General features: G+C 39.5%; 2 protein-coding genes across 4 annotated transcripts in view; both read left to right on the top strand.

Moving 5' to 3' along the window:
- The first annotated feature begins 860 nt into the window (after window positions 1-860).
- CNBP (CCHC-type zinc finger nucleic acid binding protein) lies at window positions 861-7,388 on the top strand. 2 transcript variants are annotated; one of them, XM_028321080.1, is made up of 3 exons: window positions 861-1,039; window positions 4,702-4,885; window positions 6,386-7,388. In XM_028321080.1, the coding sequence occupies exons 2-3, from the start codon at window positions 4,704-4,706 to the stop codon at window positions 6,639-6,641; spliced, it is 438 nt and encodes a 145-aa protein (XP_028176881.1). In that variant the 5' UTR covers window positions 861-1,039; window positions 4,702-4,703; the 3' UTR covers window positions 6,642-7,388. The 2 variants fall into 2 exon arrangements, with proteins under 2 accessions (XP_028176881.1, XP_028176882.1); XM_028321081.1 differs by lacking the exon at window positions 861-1,039 and adding an exon at window positions 1,146-1,294.
- Window positions 7,389-8,822: 1,434 nt separating this feature from the next.
- The window catches only part of Mcr (macroglobulin complement-related), a 50,311-nt gene continuing 39,291 nt past the window's right edge, over window positions 8,823-19,842 (top strand). The window contains exons 1-7 of one of the 2 annotated variants that reach the window (XM_028321076.1): window positions 8,823-8,848; window positions 9,373-9,803; window positions 10,087-10,267; window positions 10,625-10,796; window positions 11,905-12,017; window positions 12,742-12,882; window positions 13,574-13,796. In XM_028321076.1, coding sequence (XP_028176877.1) covers window positions 9,397-9,803; window positions 10,087-10,267; window positions 10,625-10,796; window positions 11,905-12,017; window positions 12,742-12,882; window positions 13,574-13,796 — 1,237 coding nt within the window. In that variant the 5' untranslated portion in view covers window positions 8,823-8,848; window positions 9,373-9,396. The other variant, XM_028321074.1, reaches the window with a different exon arrangement.

The raw sequence follows: 19,842 nt of genomic DNA, 5'->3' as shown, positions 1-19,842 counted from the left end.
GGGGGGGGGGGGGTGCGGAGCGATGATTGTGTAAGGTTGTTCATGGATGGAAAATGAATACAATAATTGATCATCTAAATTCGAAAAGTGACCAATCGTATAAAAACGTTTCATGGATTTGCGTTTTATTATCGAAAAACATTCGCTAAAACTCATTTTTTTTTAACAAATAATAAATCAAATTCAAGTTTAAATGCACTTTATGACATAATTTTTAAATTGTCACTATTAATATTTTTTACTGAATAACCTGTAAAGTTAATTCTACAATTTCTGAAAAATCACCTAAAAGTAACCTTTTCATTAGTGTAACCTAAAAGTAACCACAGCAGTTCAAAAGTAACCTAAAAGGTTACAAAAGTAACCTTCTGGCAACACTGCAATCGCATTTATGCTCTTTGATCGCATTCAATCAAAATTCAAACAATGTCAGTCAGTCAGTCGGTGCAAGATAACCACATAAAAAGAAGACACATAAAATAAAAAGAACTCTCCTGTTAAACTATATACTCCTGAAATTGGTCGTTTAATAAATACTGCGTTCTCGGCGACCATGACATTGATGCACAAAGAGCGAGTCGCTCATTGGCAGATAGTTCAGCATAGTCATACAGTGATTGGTTGCTAGCGATTTTTCATTGGTTCGTTTATGTATTTCATAGACAAAATAAGATTTGTTTTCATTGTACAAACAATCGACATCGAAATGTAAAAACATTGTTTGTGTTTATAAATATTCAGATAATTTTAGTCTTATTTACATAAAAGCCGCCAAAAACATTTTATACTGTTTAAGTTTTCCATAATTGAAGTATTATTTTTGCTATTTTCACTTATTTGTAGAGTCACGTTTGGAAACTTTTTAAATTTCGTGTCTATGCTCAACATGTCTTTTACGAATTTGTAGTGATGGTGGCTGGCTTCCTTGCAAACCAAGCGTCATAAATTACAGCTAATTTGTAAATTTTGTTGAAATTTCGGTCGTTCAACGATCAATATATTAGTGAACTAAGTGCTCAAAAAGTTTCACAAGTAATCGGTAAGTGTACAGTGCATAACTCATTGTGAAACCGCGCGCTACCGGTGCCATACACGTGGTTTGGTTACTATACCGCGTACGTACGTTGCGGACTGTGTTTTCTTAAATTTATTACCTAATTTCACCACGACACACATTCCCTTGACAAAATTGAGTGAAAACCAAGTATTTTTAAGTGAACGCATTGCATTTAGGTTGTTTATTCGATGTGGTTAGTTTGACAATCAGTGGGTCTTTTTCTGACAAGCTGTTGAGGTAAATTACTTAAAACTAATGTAGTGTCCCTTTTGTTCTTCTGTACACGTTTACATTTCCTACAATGCTGGATAATTGCAACTTTATGTAATGCTGTCATTCCAGACTGATGATGTGTCGAAAGTGCGTGCCCTGAATGTGAGGTTTCTCTTTTTTCTCATGTGCACATTATGACAATGACGCATCTAATATGAACTATTTGTGTGAAAGTTAGATAGCTGCAACCTGCTCACTGGCACAGACCAAGCATTCTGAGCAATAACCTCACACTACCAATTTGGTACATTTACAGATTACTCATGCTTTTTTTGTGTGTGTGGTTACACAAACTTGTATCTAAGTATTATTTTATGAAGTGAAATACTTTTTTAATAGGTTTTTTTTTGTAGTTGACCACTTATCTTCAGGCTGAGGTATTAACATAATTTGTATCATGGTATTTTTTGATTGATGTCATGGTATTTTTTTTTTCTATGTTAATCCAGCGATGGACATTGGCTTCTTCCCAATGCATTTCATTTAAACAACAGCTATCCTATCACTGCCAGCAAAGTTGCATACAGGCAACAGCAGATAAAGCTGAATAGTGAACTCGTATGTAGTTGAGATAAGTTCTAATTTGCAACAAAAATTTATTGTTGACTGATTTGCTGTTGACTGTACATCATCGCCAACACATTAGAGGGCATCTGATAAGTTATTTCACTTATTTAATATTGTTTCTTTTTAATGCCTAGTAAGTTATTTTGTTTCAAGCTATTACAGAATAGTATGAACTGTATTTTGAACAATAACTTTTTATCTGAAGAACAGAAAAATTTGTTTCAATGAGTATTGTTTGCTTATTACTAAACGGCTTAGGTATCTCTGAAAAAAGTACAAGCAATTTAGTAAAAATTAAAATTTCAGGGTTACGTCATAATAAAAAATTCTATTCAATATTTAATATTTATGGGCATTACTGTCACTGCTGTAGTGCTGTATCAATAAAAAGCATTGGGATATTTATTAATTTTCACTTCTCATTATTATATTTATTGCCAGTTTTAATAAATCAGAAAACCAAGATCGTCTGCGCGTACATATGCCATAAATACTTATTAATTTGTTGCTTTTATTACTCACTTTAGTAAATAACATTCCTAATAATTGAAAATTAAGATGTAGGTAATTAGTCTGTCATTAACAAATGTATCCAGTGATCATTACTTATGTACAACTTTCAACTTGAGTGCATCTAAAATGAAGTACTGAAGTAAAATGCCTCTTATTTCAAAAGACATAGGACTATCTTAAATTAACATGAGTTTGAGGTGTGTAAATTTTTTTTTTTTGTTATATTAAATAATCCAACTTTTTGTAGGTCTAAATAATGTTGTCAGTCTTCATTACTTGAGTTTCTAAATGACACATTTCAAGCATGACCAAGTAGTTTTATTTATAAATTCATTAGTCTATATTATTCATTGATTTCTTATTTAGTTTTAATTTAATGTTTTCCATATTAAGGTAATTGAATTTTCTTAATCAATTTTGTACTTTAATCCATGACTAGTTTGACCTTCAGAATTAGATAAATATTTAAAATTAATGAGTAGATAGATGCTTACTTGAAAAACATCAACTTGAGGATAATGTGTGATAGTAGCTTTACAAATTATTTTGAATTTGTGTCAAGTTTAGTAGGTAAAACCACATCATTTATTTGGTAACTAGCGGCCGCCCGCGACTTCGTACGCGTGGATCCCGTTTTACCCCCTTCATCTATCTTACGCGGTTTAGATTTTTTCATACAAATGTTTTTTCCCGCTAACTCCCGTTCCCGTGGGAATTTTGCAATATCCTGTTGTAACTAAGCTTTGAGTTTACTAAGGTACCTGCATGCCAAATTTCAAGCGTCTAACTTAAGCGGTTTAGATTTTTCATACAAATGTTTTTTCCCGCTAACTCCCGTTCCCGTAGGAATTTTGCAATATCCTGTTGTAACTAAGCTTTAAGTTTACTAAGGTACCTGCATGCCAAATTTCAAGCGTCTAACTTAAGCAGTTTAGATTTTTCATACAAAATGATTTTCCCGCTAATTCCCGTGCCCGTGGGAATTCCTAAGTATCCTATAACCTGCCCAGGAGTACGAAGAATAATTGTACCAAGTTTCGTTAAAATCCGTCAAGTAGTTTTTGTTTCTATAAGGAACATACAGACAGACATACAGACAGACCGACAGACAGACAGACAAAAATTTTACTGATTGCATTTTTGGCATCAGTATCGATCACTAATCACCCCCTGATAGTTATTTTGAAAATATATTTCATGTACAGAATTGACCTCTCTACAGATTTATTATGAGTATAGATAGATTAGGTAACAATAAACTCAATTTAAGGTGTTCATTTTCATTAAAGCAGTATGGTAGTTAGATGCAATTCTAGAACTGTACTTTTTACTTTTTCGTTTGACTTAGGTAAGTCTGACTCAATTGTTTCGCAACATTCCTCTCCCCTATTCTTTATCAACTCAATTACAACGGCATACGCACGTCAATTGACGGCAATCATACGCAATTTGCCGTGATCTTGGCGCCTGCGCCCTCTCGTTATCGCGGTCACGCGTCGCCGCGCGGGAGCATAGAGTCGTCTCCCTCACGTGTATGCAGCAGGCCAGGAGTAGGCGGTGGGGGTAATGACCGCATACTTGATTTGTGTCACGCACGCGTCACCGCTCCAAGGTCATGACCGATCAAAACTTTGTCAGTCAGTAGGTTATTCAATGAGTTCTCCCAGTTTTTACTATCGCAAAAATGAGTACAATCTACATTGGCTAACTTCCAGCCTAGTATTGAGATTAAGCCCTCAATTCCTGTCACATCAACTAAACAATTTCATCCGAATTTTTGGCATTCATAAACATTGTAATAAGGTCTACTAATAAATTATTTCATTACTGTGTAGCTTACAAGTAACATGGTTAATTAATTCAAAGCATATTCATGGTAGAACAACAAGTTCTGACTTTGCGTTCACGCGATAAAATTACCGTGACCGGTAGTTCAAGTTATCGACGATCTACACTTCAATTCCAAGCCCACTGAATGACCTATTTTGCTTTGCACCTGCGTATTATCATGAGCGCAACTTGTTTACAGTTAATTATTTTTTGTAAAGTCAGTCTCTACAGGGAATTTAATTCACTTCTAAAAAGCTACTGGCTTACGCTTTGAGCCCAAAACCAACCAGTACCCAATGACGGATTATGATTGAATGAATATTTTGACGTTGCAAGACGTTATATTGGTTGGTTGACCTCTGGTTAGTGCTCTATTTAGGCCAGCTTCTTTGGAATTTAGGTTTCCTTCAGCCCGACAGCACCACAACAGAATAATGACTTAGGATATTATCTTGTTCCAGCCATGAGTTCAAGCGTATGCTACAAGTGTAACCGGACGGGGCACTTCGCTCGCGAGTGCACCCAGGGCGGCGTGGCCCCGCGTGGCGACTCCGGCTTCAACCGCCAACGCGAAAAGTGCTTCAAGTGCAACCGCACCGGGCACTTCGCGCGGGACTGCAAGGAGGAAGCTGACCGTTGCTACAGGTTCTCTTACTTTACTATTATAGCGTTAGTTAAAGGGCGGACGGCGTTTGAACGGTGCGGCACTGCGCTACACGTCACTATGCAACGATACTCTGCAGTGCCTCCTTGCGACACTTTGCTGCGATGCGTCGTTTGCGGCTCAGCCTTAAGGAAAGGAAATGCTGCCAGATGCCAGTTTTTCTCATTTTTTATTATAGATTTAGATTACCTGTACTCCTAAATCTTACTGCAAAGAGGATGCTGACTGCTACAGGGTCTCTTCTATTTAAAATAGAATAGAAAAATAACCATCTTACCCTAAGCCATTTATGTCAAATGACTAGCTTTCTATGCACTGTCGTCGTTTCAGCCAAAAGACTTCCACTACTGGGAACAGCCTACTTAGGGCCCAAGGATTTCCCCAATGGCAGGTCCTGCGCCGCTTTCCTTATTTCCCGCGACTTTTAATTTACAAGGCCTGTAAGATAGGCCAGAAAGCACTATTTTGTAAACTACATCCACGTTTTCTGTTATTCCGAGTTTTACGGTCTGAAATTGACGACAATTGTTTAAAAGAAAATTTCCTAAGTGAAATCGTGTTAATTAATTAATTAATATTCATAGCTTATAAAGTGATCTGCAGAAATTTAGCCAGATGTTAATCCAAAATAATTGGAATCACGCAAAATTAATCTATTTGAGAAGGGGTTTTGATTTCGCCATATCGTTGAAGGTTAGGAGGGCCCAAATGAACAGGTTATTCCCAGTTGCCCCCACCAGGATCGTCCCCAGTGAGGACAATTGGGAATAAGTATTTTTTTAGCTAGTTTAAAATAAATACCGTGTTCTTTTTAATAAATGTAGATAATATTATTTTATTATTCTGTAAACGCACGAAACACATATTAATAGTTTTTTATAGGTATGTTTTCTGAAACTTTTCCAGGCTAGTCTATTACAGTGGCGTCGTTTTTTTACTCAACTATCCAATTAAGGGTGTAGTTTTCGCTGTATTTAATTTTGACCTTGATTCCCAAGGCCGGTGGACGCCACACATGCCGATCGAATCTTCGACAGAACCTCGAGGACCGACCTTGACCCTGAACTTAGACGCGTACCTAAGATCTGACATATTATTATGATAGATATAGCGTAAATGTAAAATGCATAACTCTGCCCTTATTCGCCTCAAAATTCATGAACATGTGTAACTTTATGCCATTTGCCAAGGTAATGGCCATAAAGATAACGGTATATATCATGCATAAAGATGCAAAAGAAACGTGTAAAAGTGTGTGCCAATGCCATCCGTTATTTCTGATAGGGAGTTTGGTTCAATTGCGAGAACCTGCGACTTGTTTGTCATTACGGCTGGGTTATTTTATGTATGGTACGCATACAACAGGTAGGGTTGAGAACCTTCACCTGAATACTTCGGCTGTAGGGTCTAAGCAAATAAGACACGTCTGCCTTGTTCACCCCGTTTCGGCATGTGACTAACAGTGGAACCCTCATTTCCAGATGTAACGGCACGGGACACATAGCGCGCGAGTGCGCGCAGAGTCCCGACGAGCCGTCGTGCTACAACTGCAACAAAACCGGTCACATCGCGCGGAACTGCCCCGAGGGCGGGCGCGACAGCTCCGGCCAGACCTGCTACAACTGCAACAAGGCCGGACACATCTCGCGCAACTGCCCCGACGGCACCAAGACCTGCTACGTCTGCGGCAAGCCCGGACACATCTCCCGCGATTGCGACGAGTCGGAGCGGAACTAACACACGCCTCCGACCCCCACTCACACATATAAACAAAAACTATGTATATTATGATGCCACGCACGGACGATAAGCAAAGGACGCGATAAAGCGACTAGATCGTAAGACCACATGACTGTATGAAATTTATGCAACGGAATTAAATCAGACGCAGTGTACTCTCGATGAATGAGGAGTATGATTTTTAAAATGTTGACTTGTAAATAGGTCTCCCGCCGCGCGGGCGCCGCTCGCGATAGGTTAATGTTGTTCTGCACGGTGAACGAGTTATTGTGTTTTTAAATCATTTAATAATCATGATTGAACTATTGATGAGGTAGCGTTACAGTTTTTAGCATTACAGAGTATATATTTAATATATTTTGTACAGATTTTTTTGTCAAAAGATAAATTGGATGCTGGCGTACCATGCGTTTTGACTGGAAGAGGAGGCCCCGGAGTACCCAATCCTACTGGACTCTCTTGTTCGTCTCGTTACAGTTTAAGTTGGTTCTTGTGCGATCGTTTGCGGTCTGACGAGTCAAATCTTCATCTTTTCACTATCTGATGATTTATTTATTTTATTGATCAATTCCTTTGTTTATGAGGTCCTGCTAACTTGTGGAGAATTCAGTGGTTAATTAGAATTTCATCAATCAGAATATTTTTTATTTTGTTATCCCTATCAATGTGCCTGTGTTCAGTACATTTGAATGTATAAAGTTACTTGGCTTCTCAGTGGGAGATAATAAAAATCTTGCCTTATTATTTTCAAGTTTCCATTTTGCCCTTTACACATTTATTTATTTTCACCCTTATACAATACTTATCCGCTGAAACACAAGCTATTTGGTCTCCCAAATGAACAATCAACAAAAATATCAGACAACTGACAGAACAAGAGGGCATACCTATCCTATTACCACACCTAAAAAACTTTCCACGAACCTAAATTGGATGTATGATGCGCCTTCACATTGGGTCGCAAGTTGTGCGGCAGCCGCAGCCACTGCAGCGATTTCACATTAAAAATGCCGCTGTATGAAAGTCACCGAAATGTGAAGGCGCTCTAAGACGAATTTGATGTGGTGATTGGCTTTGGCCCAGTATCCAGCAATGCAATGATGCGTAAAAGAATGGAGACTAGGTTTGCTGGCAGGATATTGCCACAAATGGTAGTGGATAGGACTAGAACGAGGAGTTGGTGCTGCTTCAAGTCGCCACATCTAGTTGTCATAGCATGTCCCATCTTCCCCCGAAGACTTCTTGCGAATGGGGGAAAATGGGAATTTCAAAGATGAAATTATTTTAACTTAAACGCTTGTCCAGCTACACTCTTTCATCTCCGCTGCTGCACTATGAAACAGATGAAAGAAAACATGACTCCTTTGAAGGTACTTAAAAGAAAAGTGGCAATAGGTAAATTTTTGTTACATAAAAATATTAGTTCCTCGCTTGATGGAAACTGGGCCTCAAACTTGGTCTTAAGTGGGTTCAATTCCTACTTTTGTTGTGATTATCAGCCCGAACATTAATAAGATCAGTTTCGATTGATTATTACCTATTTAATGAATCTGTATTTTTAGTAAGCACACCACACATGCATAACTATCACCTACATACTATAGGATCACACTACTACTTTACATGAATTACTAACTAAAAATGAATTGTGGCTGCCAATTCCCATCTACCCCTTTCGAGCTTGTCACCGGGGTGGTGGTTGGGACTAACAGGTGGCGATTACCACCTAGCGACAACTTTTTTTTATATAGATTGATGTGAAAGGTAATTCATGCAGAATGTCTTAGCAATTTGGAAATTAACTTGTATTTATCTGGAAACTACTGGAAATCTCTCCGGAGAAGAAATGAGGTTAGTCTCAATGGTGGACATTGGAGATAAAAGTAAAAAAGCATTTTTAAATAAAAGAAAGATACAACTGTTCCGCTCCCCACTATTGGGATAGGAGAAGTCGGCTGCCCAGCTCAGCAGCAGATTACAGGAAACGGAAGTACGGAACGGAACTTTTCGTAAGTCACAGAACAAAAAAAATCACAGTAAGTATCACGTGACTGTCACGTAGTTACACGAATCATTGAATTGTCACAATCGTTTCAATAATCGAATTCAAAGGACTCGATTATTTTGTTTTACAAAACCGGTTTTTGTACAACACTAATGTTACCGGGCGTGGTGCGGCTGCGCAAAAAAGCTTTCCGAATGAAGTGAGTAATAGAATGGCGTTAACGTTCTTGTTTATTTGATTCGATTTATCTTATTTTACAATGAAATTCCTTTCGTAAATCAAACTATAGCTTTAGTTTTTACAAAGTGAAGTGTTTTTGTGTAAATTAATGTTTTTGGTGCCGCAAAATTCGTGTAACGAGGCGTTTCCATGGGCGTTAACTTCAGGTTAAGTTATTGTTAGGTTTATTATTAAATTAAAATTAGTGATAATTAACCCCTTTACCCCTTTTTGATATCGTGTTTTGTTTAAGTTATCAATTTGAAACATGAATGGGGCATAAAAATGTGTTTGTCAAGTTACACTTTGTTGTTTACGTTAGGTAACGACTGAACGTAATTTGAAACTTGAGTTAACTTTTTACTCTGATGATTTCCTATTCAAAGGTATAAGTTTCCTTTCATGTTTTCGGTTTACGCTACTAAGTATTAATTGCGACTGCGTTGTATTTCTTTTAGTATTTTAATATTACAGAAACCATCTGACCTCATTGTGATGTTACAGGCATCTGAAATCCAAGACTGAAAAATGAATCTCGACTTTATTTGTATAAGTTTATTGATATTACAATGTACGGCGCAAGACTACAACCCCACGTACAATCCTGACGTGAACCAGCCCAACCCAACAATATCAAATGACTACCTAAGTGGTCAGAATGACCCTAGATATGACAACCCATATGACCCGAACAGAAGGTACCAAAATAGGAACCAGTACAATAATAATCAGAACGTGTATGATCCAAATCAGAGGTATGACAATAAGAATGATCCTAACCAAAGGTACGACACTAGAAATGATCCAGCGTACACTAATCAGAACACATTCAGCCAGGATAATACTCCTAGACCTTCTTGGGACACGGGCAGGACTTACAGCACCTCATATAAAAGTCCTCCCTTGGAACAGGACAGTGTCATCATCAATGAAGCGTAAGTTATTCTTATAAGAATTTTTAAATACTTGATAACATACAGTAACACACATATTTGTACAAAGAAATCAAGTTTGTTAACACCATTTTCATTAGGAAGGGTTAGTTTTCTTCCAAAACAAGCTATGTAATACTGATTTCATAAAAAAAAATTACAGTTTAATGTAAACTTAGATAAAGGATTTGATATAATGATGATAACAATTCTTAACTCTACTGGAGATCTTAATTTCCCTTCTGCACCTAGTTTTTATTTACTAAATCAACCATATTTCTTTCAGGACATACTTCATAGTAGCATCTCGAATGGTCAGGCCTGGCCAGATCTACAAGATCTCCGCCAACATTCTGCAGGCACGCTTGCAGATGACGGTCCGTGCATCCATCGCCAGAGACGGAGTGGAGATTGCTGACGTAATCCAGAGGGTCAAAGAGGGTGTGCCGGAAATATTGAATATGAGAGTAAGTCATGGCATGAATTAATGAACATGATAGTAAGGCGGAGAATGCATTTAGCATGAAGTCCAGCTTTTGTATGTCTTCTATAGTGTTTAAAATTAAAAAAACACCAAAATAAGGAACTAAGGAAAAATACTACTTTAATTTAAATGTTAATTACTTAACTAGATTGCCAAACATTTGTTGTAAATGAAGGCTTATCACATTGCATAGCAAAGTAAAAGAAATTGTTCCCAAATCCTGCTATAGTGATATTTATAGTAAAAATGCAACATGAAAGTTTAATGTATAAAGTAAAAGAAAAACCCAAATTGAGAATTCAACTTCATGCAATATTGAATAGTTTTTATTACATTTTAGATCCCAGCTACTTCAGTACCAGGAGACTATAAATTGAGAGTGGAAGGCTTATACCTGGATAATCCGTTTGGTGGCAGAGCCTTTGTGAATGAGACCCAGCTTATGTTCTCAAGGCGGTTCATGACCATTTTCATTCAGATGGACAAACCAGTCTATATGCAGGGACAAACAGGTGAATAAATACTAGGTTTCAACAAGGTTTTGATTTTATTAATTATAAATCTGTGATCCCCTTTGATTCACTTAAGGTACTTCATTAATTTCAAAGCCATAATGGCTACATATTTATTACTATGGGGCCGTTCAAGTATTACGTAAGCAGATTTCTTACCATTTTTTACCCCCCCGCCCCCCTTGTCATCAAAAGTAAGCAAAGCACTTACCCCCTCCCCCTATGCTTACGTAAACATTTTGTTATAAATGTTTTTATATTGTCATTTTTCAAATAGGAAAATTCATGAAAATATTAGGTTTAACTGATACACATAAAGTAGGAACAAAAAAATATAATCAGAAAAAAAGAACATAACAAACATAATTGCATCAATTATGCATCAACATAAACACAAATGATAACTTTCAATGCTTACAATACGTTTAGTATCNTCAAAAGTAAGCAAAGCACTTACCCCCTCCCCCTATGCTTACGTAAACATTTTGTTATAAATGTTTTTATATTGTCATTTTTCAAATAGGAAAATTCATGAAAATATTAGGTTTAACTGATACACATAAAGTAGGAACAAAAAAATATAATCAGAAAAAAAGAACATAACAAACATAATTGCATCAATTATGCATCAACATAAACACAAATGATAACTTTCAATGCTTACAATACGTTTAGTATCCAAACAAAACACGAGCGCGGGAGGCCGGCCTCGCGTATAATAATAATATTTTATGCGGACTAGGACTCTCAAATTTCAATGGGCAATGTCGGCACGAGAGTTAATTATTAGACAAGTAAATAGCGCACGGTAATTTCCCTAATGTGCGGTAATTCCCCTAATCAGTTCTCAAAGCGAGTGCCTACGCATATGTATTATTTGCGGGAATCCCGAAAAAACGTAAATAACTAACGATGACGTAATCATCATCTAGACCCCCCTACCCCCCATGTCATCAAAATAAGCGAAACAGAGACCCCCCCACCCCCCTTGGTGCTTACGTAATACTTGAACGGCCCCTATAATCCAGTAAAAAATAGAGAAATACATAGAAGTGAAATTATCATACTGTAACAAAATAATAACTTCATGGTAATCATTTCGTTTCAGTCCGATTCCGCGCCATACCCATAAACACAGAGTTGAAAGCTTTCGGCCGAGCCATCGACGTTTATATTCTAGACCCCAATGGGCACATTATGAAAAGATGGCTTTCTAGACAGGTAAGTTCATAATCTAACAGACAATACTGTATAAATACAGGTATTCATGTTATTTTCCAGTTTTGTAGCTGAGTAAAAAGTCATTATTGCAACGTTGTCCATAAAATGGAAACATGGTTTGGTGTTACGTTCGTCTGTGGCGATACAATACGAGAACATTGCCATAAAACATCTGATAACAGTGATCACTATGCATCAGATAGTGCATTGTGAAATATGATGTTAGGATCAATGACTGAAGTGTCGTACATATAGTGAAAACTTCCTGAAAATGTACCTTAAATTATGTACAAAAAGTGCAAAATTGCGGGACATTATAAAAACTGCGTTAATCTGAACATGTACATTCTTAGGCTGAGTTGCACCACCTAACTTTAACCGCAATGATAACGATAAGCGGTGTTTTTTTGTATGGAGTTTGACAGAATTTTGACATTTGCTATAGTTAAAGTAAGATGGTGCAACTTAGCCTTATCTAACTAAAGTGAGGAAGACGTAGCGTGGACAGGCCTCCCACTAGGTGGACCGGCGATCTGGTGAAGGTCGCAGGAGGCGCCTGGATGCGAGCCGCGCAGGACCGGTCTTTGTGTTAATCCTTGCCCCCCAAGGACAAAAGAAAGACCTTTGCTTGTCCAGCAGTGGACGTCTTTCGGCTGAAACGAACGAACTAAAGTGAGGAATTTAAAATGTTAACGTCTTTAACATTAACACTATTTGTCCACAGAGTAACTTCGGTACAGTCAGTCTGCAGTACCAGTTGTCGGACCAGCCTCTCTTCGGCATGTGGACCATCAAGGTGGAAGCGTTGGGACAAACGGAAGAAACACAGTTCCTAGTGGAAGAGTACTATCAGACGCGCTATGAGGTACGACTATAGAGTGTAATTATTCCCTTTAGAGATAATTTGCTGTATCCCAAAATCATAATGTAATTTTAACCCTACCTTTTTTCTACAGTGGTACATAATAAAAATATTTCCAATATATTCGGCCATACTTGCTGCTAGTGAATCATGGAGAACACATACTATAATTCCATAAAATTTTTCAGACCAACAGGTCACTTAGGGCATACGCTAAAACTTGCGCGAACGCACGTACGCCAGTCTGTATGAGCAACACAGTGTGTCGCGGACGCATGCGACGGATTTCTTTCTAAAGCCTGGTCCGTGAGCACGTAGAATCCCGTCCAATGACTCCAACGCTCGCACGTAATTATGTTGCTGTCGCGCTCGCACACTCACTGCGGGCGCGCGTCGCACAGTCGCGACAGCAATATAATTACGCGCGAGCGATAAGGATGGGTAGCTTGGGGTCATTGGACGGGATTCTACGTGCTAACTGACATTAGCTAAATAGGAATGCACTTTTTATAAAATACCAACACCACTTATGTATTTACCCTATTTTTTGAGCAAATAAATAATTTGAATTTGAATTTGCTCACGGACCAGGCTTTATACGCGCGGCCGAGGCAGGCTCACAGTGCGAGCGCCCACATTCAGTGGCAAGTTTTAGAGATATTGTTAAGTTATTAAACCGCAATTTTCCCTACAGGTAAACGTAACAATGCCAGCGTTCTTCTTCAACACGGACCCGTTCATCCACGGGCGTATCATGGCCAACTACACGTCGGGCGCGCCCGTCCGCGGCAACCTCACGCTGAAGGCCACGGTGCGGCCCATCCCGCGCTACCGGCCGCGCTACTACGACCGCGGCCAGTTCAACAACCGCGGCCAGTTCGGCCCGCCGCTGGGCCTGGGCTCCTCCTACACTAGAGGTGAGGTGTGACGCTCGAGGCCACGTGCGGCCCATCCCGCGCTACCGGCCGCGCTACTACGACCGCGGCCAGTTCAACAACCGCGGCCAGTTCGGCCCGCCGCTGGGCCTGGGCTCCTCCTACACTAGAGGTGAGGTGTGACGCTCGAGGCCACGTGCGGCCCATCCCGCGCTACCGGCCGCGCTACTACGACCGCGGCCAGTTCAACAACCGCGGCCAGTTCGGCCCGCCGCTGGGCCTGGGCTCCTCCTACACTAGAGGTGAGGTGTGACGCTCGAGGCCACGTGCGGCCCATCCCGCGCTACCGGCCGCGCTACTACGACCGCGGCCAGTTCAACAACCGCGGCCAGTTCGGCCCGCCGCTGGGCCTGGGCTCCTCCTACACTAGAGGTGAGGTGTGACGCTCGAGGCCACGTGCGGCCCATCCCGCGCTACCGGCCGCGCTACTACGACCGCGGCCAGTTCAACAACCGCGGCCAGTTCGGCCCGCCGCTGGGCCTGGGCTCCTCCTACACTAGAGGTGAGGTGTGACGCTCGAGGCCACGTGCGGCCCATCCCGCGCTACCGGCCGCGCTACTACGACCGCGGCCAGTTCAACAACCGCGGCCAGTTCGGCCCGCCGCTGGGCCTGGGCTCCTCCTACACTAGAGGTGAGGTATGTGATGTCTGCTACACCTCCCTATGTAATTATCAATGTAAGTCTTGCTCTTGTACTGTAAGTATCTCATAAATTTCCGTTGGACGCACTCCAGCCTGTTAATGTAAATATTATATTGCGGATTCCAAATCTGTGAACAATACTCGAGGATGCTACGCACATATGAGCAATATAACACCTTTGCTACTTTTACACTTTGGAATTGAGAACAAGAACGCATGATAAAGCCCAAGGTCCTAGTGGCTCTCTTAACTACACTATCAACGTGCAGCTCATAAGTTAATTTGGAGTCATGTATTACGCCGAGGTCCCGAACTTGGGTGAGATTCTTAAGCCCTGTCCCTTTTAATGTGTACAAGTAGTGCGTCACATTACATTTACGACTAAAGCATATACTATGACATTTAGAAATATTTAGATCTAGTTTATTTAGCTTGCAATATTCCTCAAATCTTTGGAGATCATCCTGCAGTTTCTGGCAGTCATTTGTGTTTTGTATTTGTTTATATATTTTCATATCGTCTGCATATAATAAGAAACTTGAATGTAAAAAACAGCAAGATATATCATTTATGAAAATATTAAACAGTAGAGGGNGGCTCCTCCTACACTAGAGGTGAGGTGTGACGCTCGAGGCCACGTGCGGCCCATCCCGCGCTACCGGCCGCGCTACTACGACCGCGGCCAGTTCAACAACCGCGGCCAGTTCGGCCCGCCGCTGGGCCTGGGCTCCTCCTACACTAGAGGTGAGGTGTGACGCTCGAGGCCACGTGCGGCCCATCCCGCGCTACCGGCCGCGCTACTACGACCGCGGCCAGTTCAACAACCGCGGCCAGTTCGGCCCGCCGCTGGGCCTGGGCTCCTCCTACACTAGAGGTGAGGTCTGACGTCATAGTTATGACGACACGATACGAAATTGTGCTGAAAATCAGTTTTGGGACACAAATGTGTTGATACTGCTACTTTTTACCCGACTGCGCCACAAGTAGATGTTTTGTTTCTTAGAAAGCTTTTTCGCACTTCGTCCGATCCGAGTTCGTCAAAATACGGACCTAGAAAACTAATAAAGAAATCGGATGACAGATATCGGATCTAGTGCGTATTGTCAGAGTAAATACAGTAGGTCATCTTCATAGAAACGCACCGAGCGCGGTTTGATGACCTACTCATTTGTATTTACTCTGGTATTGTTTTCAGGGATTGAAAACGCATTCTAATCGGACGTAGTGCGGAACTGTTCTTACTGTGCTGTTTTAGTGCTAAACCGGTCTTACTCTGCTGTTTCGTTTCTTTTTTTTTTCACAAATCATTAATCTTTTCTATTCTCAATCCAGTCCGTCTAAACTACAACCCGTACCTGAACAACGAGTCGGGCCGAGTTCATCGAAATACTTTATTTATTTTATTTTATTTTTATTTTACAAGGAAAACAATACAGTGTTGAAACTATGTAGACTAACATTTTAGAAAACTTATAACCATTAACATGTTTTCACATTTAGAGCCTGAGTAATGCTTGTTTATCAATAAAAAAATAGAAAAGAAGTTACCAAGCCAGAGTTACCTACTACTAATTAAATTAAAGCTTAATACAAAAAAAAGCACCTTTCAAGAATGTACATCAAACCAGTCTTTGAAGAGATTTCGTTTAACACTATTTATGCTGGAATTGAATAAATCAATATCGGAATCGCCAGCCATAAGGTTAAAGACATTAGCAGCTCGAATAAAAAATGAGTTCTTCCTGTAATTGCTATTACTATGAGGAACAGAAAGAGTAATGGGTCGTCTTAAAGTCCTGCTAGGAGCACGTAGATTTATTAAAGAAAGGAGGTGTGGGGAATCGATCTTACATTGGGCTACTTTTAATAGAAAAATGATGTCTGCTATTTTGCGTCTATCTTGTAGCGGTAATATGTGATGTCTGCTACACCTCCCTATGTAATTATCAATGTAAGTCTTGCTCTTGTACTGTAAGTATCTCATAAATTTCCGTTGGACGCACTCCAGCCTGTTAATGTAAATATTATATTGCGGATTCCAAATCTGTGAACAATACTCGAGGATGCTACGCACATATGAGCAATATAACACCTTTGCTACTTTTACACTTTGGAATTGAGAACAAGAACGCATGATAAAGCCCAAGGTCCTAGTGGCTCTCTTAACTACACTATCAACGTGCAGCTCATAAGTTAATTTGGAGTCATGTATTACGCCGAGGTCCCGAACTTGGGTGAGATTCTTAAGCCCTGTCCCTTTTAATGTGTACAAGTAGTGCGTCACATTACATTTACGACTAAAGCATATACTATGACATTTAGAAATATTTAGATCTAGTTTATTTAGCTTGCAATATTCCTCAAATCTTTGGAGATCATCCTGCAGTTTCTGGCAGTCATTTGTGTTTTGTATTTGTTTATATATTTTCATATCGTCTGCATATAATAAGAAACTTGAATGTAAAAAACAGCAAGATATATCATTTATGAAAATATTAAACAGTAGAGGGCCAAGCAGTGAACCCTGGGGCACACCAGAAGGCACAGTACACCATTTTGAACAGTAACCATTCACTGCTACGGCCTGTGTACGATTTTCTATGTAAGAAGAGAACCACCTAAACAGATTTCCATGAATTCCTGCTGACAGTAGTTTCTGTAGAAGCAATGAATGGTCTATTCGATCAAAGGCTTTGCAATAATCAGTGAATATAGCGTGAACTTCCCCCCCTGCATCCATGCCTGAAGTTACAAATTCGGTAAATAATATTAAGTTGGATGTGGTTGACCGATTTTTTAAGAATCCATGTTGTTCAGGGATGAAAATACTAGACAGGCTATCATAAACCTGCGTATATACGATACGCTCAAAGACTTTGGCGAACAGGCACAATTTCGATATAGGCCTATAATTGTTTACCAGGCACTTGTTACCGCTTTTATGTATTGGAGTTATAAATGCAGACTTCCATAGAACAGGGACGATACCTTCCGTTACAGAACGCTTAAAAAGTATTGCGAGCGGCCTCGCAAGACCTTTCGAACAGTTCACAATAAATGTTGGCTCTATAAGATCCGGCCCTGCACCCTTGGTAAGGTCGAGAGATTTCAGTAAAGTATTTAAACTATCGGCGTTAATTTCTATATCACCAATGGAATGGGTATGATTTGAAGTATTTACGTTAGAATGTTTTGGTGCAATATTGCTAGAGGGTGGAAGGAAGGTGGATTTAAAGTAAGAAGCGAAAAGCTCACAAATCTCCTCTCCAGAGTCACTTGATTGACCCTCATATTCCAAATTAGCCGGAAGTGAATTAGCGCCCTGCTTATTTGATTTGATGAAGGACCAAAACATTTTAGGGTTTTCAATAATGGACTCTTCTGAGGTCTTCAAATACGCTATGTAACAATCTTCCTCTAGTGCTTTGGCTCTCTTACGTAGTAAGGAGAATGTATCGTAGTCCGAAATGTTTCCATATGTGCGATATTTTCTATGATATTTATATTTCTCTTTGAGAACCTTTTTTAGTGCTGAGTTGTACCACACTGGAAACTTAGACGGGGAAACTAGTTTATGTGGTATATGTCTATCTCTTAGATCATACAAGATATTATAAAAATAATGCACAGCATTCTCTAATGATGTGCCGTTTAAACAGTCTTCCCAGTTGATTTCATCTAAAGACGAGTTAATTTTCCCATAATCCGCTAATCGATAGAGGTATTTGCGCCTAGTTTTTGTTTTGAGACACTCAATACCACCAAAACTCAATTCAATAACGAGAGATTTATGGTGTGTATCTTCAGGGACCAACGGGTCGTCACACGCGCACACAGATAAATTAGAGTTACTCAGGACTAAATCTAGTAATCTATGGTTGGCATTGCGGCACAAATTAAATTGGTTTAAATTACATTCGGCCAGTGTATCAAAAAAATATGTCTGCGCTTCCCCTAGAATACCAGTAGGCTGGAGGTTATCTCCGTCACTGTGCCAGTCAATATTACTTAAGTTAAAGTCTCCCGTTATAACAAAAACATCGTTAGGACATGAGTTCACAATAGAAGACAGGTTTTCCGCGAAATTATGTAGCTGCGTGTTAAAGTTAAAACCATTATTTTCTTTACATAAGTAAAGAGTACAAAAATGTATTTTAGTGGTATTTTTATTATGTCTATATGTAACGGTAAGCCATATATCTTCTGCTGAGGATGACCACTCCGGACGTCCAACGGCCATTATATCACGACGAACGGCCAACAGTACACCCCCACCATACTTTTCCTGGGTACGTAGGTAATTTCTATCACGCCGATAAACAAGGTATCTATCGTCAAAAAGTTCGCTATCATTAATACCATCTATCAACCAAGTCTCGGTCAATGAAACGACGTGATATTGATTCAAGTGTAAATTACGTTTAAAAGTATGCGTTTTTGTGCGTAGCCCTCGAGCATTCTGATAATATACACTAAGGTTTGCCATCTCTAAAGCTAAAAGCATAAAAGCCATATACAAACAAAATAAATATAAATTCCGAATTATCCACAATATAATCACAGTTACGAATTACATAATTGTAACTGACCCACTCAAATGCATAGCAAATAAAGCAAATCGCTAAAAATAACTGCCGATGTAAATTGTAATAATTTAAAAATAAGGTACAAATGCAAAACATCGTAAGCAAAGCAAAAGACGCTACGCAGTCATAGTTGCGACGTTCCGTAGGCAAATATCGCCCATAAGCAGTGCGCGCGCACTCAATAATGACCCGAAAGTCGCCGCAGATCCATGCGGAAGCGGCCGAAAGTTGGGCGGATAAGTGCAAACTTACGTGTCTTAACCGGCTGACGACTCCGACAGTGTTCGTGCGATAAACTGGTTTTGAATAAGTTCCGGTTATGGATGTGGTTCTCAAACTGCTTGCAGAAAAGTTGTAAATAAACATTTTGAATAAAATTAAGTTGTAGATAAATATTTTCAATTTTAAAGTGCAATAATAAATAATTATATTTTTGACAAATCCTTTTCGGATTTTATTTGAAAAATTGGTGATGTGTCCGACTTCCTGGCCATTATTTTGCAATGTTTTACCCAGATATACTGGAAGTTTTTTTCCTTAGCCAACTTTTTAGCTTTGCTTAGCAGTATTTTATTGTATGGCGTGAGATGGTCATTGACATAGAACTTTCCAGAGGTGGTGAATCCCAATTTCGATAGTGTTAGTTCATTACACTTTCGTGCCAAAGCTACGAATTCCTCTTTTAAATACCGACTGTTGAATGCCACAATGATCGGTTTTTCAGAGTTTGTTGCTCTAGTAGGTATGCGTGCAATGTAGTTAATGGATTCTTTATTACACGTGAATTCACACAATCTTCC

Source organism: Ostrinia furnacalis, unplaced genomic scaffold, assembly GCF_004193835.3.
Source record: "Ostrinia furnacalis isolate ACB-3 unplaced genomic scaffold, ASM419383v2 OfSCF7469, whole genome shotgun sequence".
Lineage (NCBI taxonomy): Eukaryota > Metazoa > Arthropoda > Insecta > Lepidoptera > Crambidae > Ostrinia > Ostrinia furnacalis.
This window is presented reverse-complemented; position numbering and strand designations above follow the sequence as displayed.

Coding starts and splice junctions, on each gene's coding strand:
- CNBP (XM_028321080.1), top strand. CDS start 4,704: ATGAGTTCAAGCGTATGCTACAAGTGTAACCGGACGGGGCACTTCGCT. Junction 4,886..6,385: donor GAAGCTGACCGTTGCTACAG/GTTCTCTTACTT, acceptor CCTCATTTCCAG/ATGTAACGGCACGGGACACA.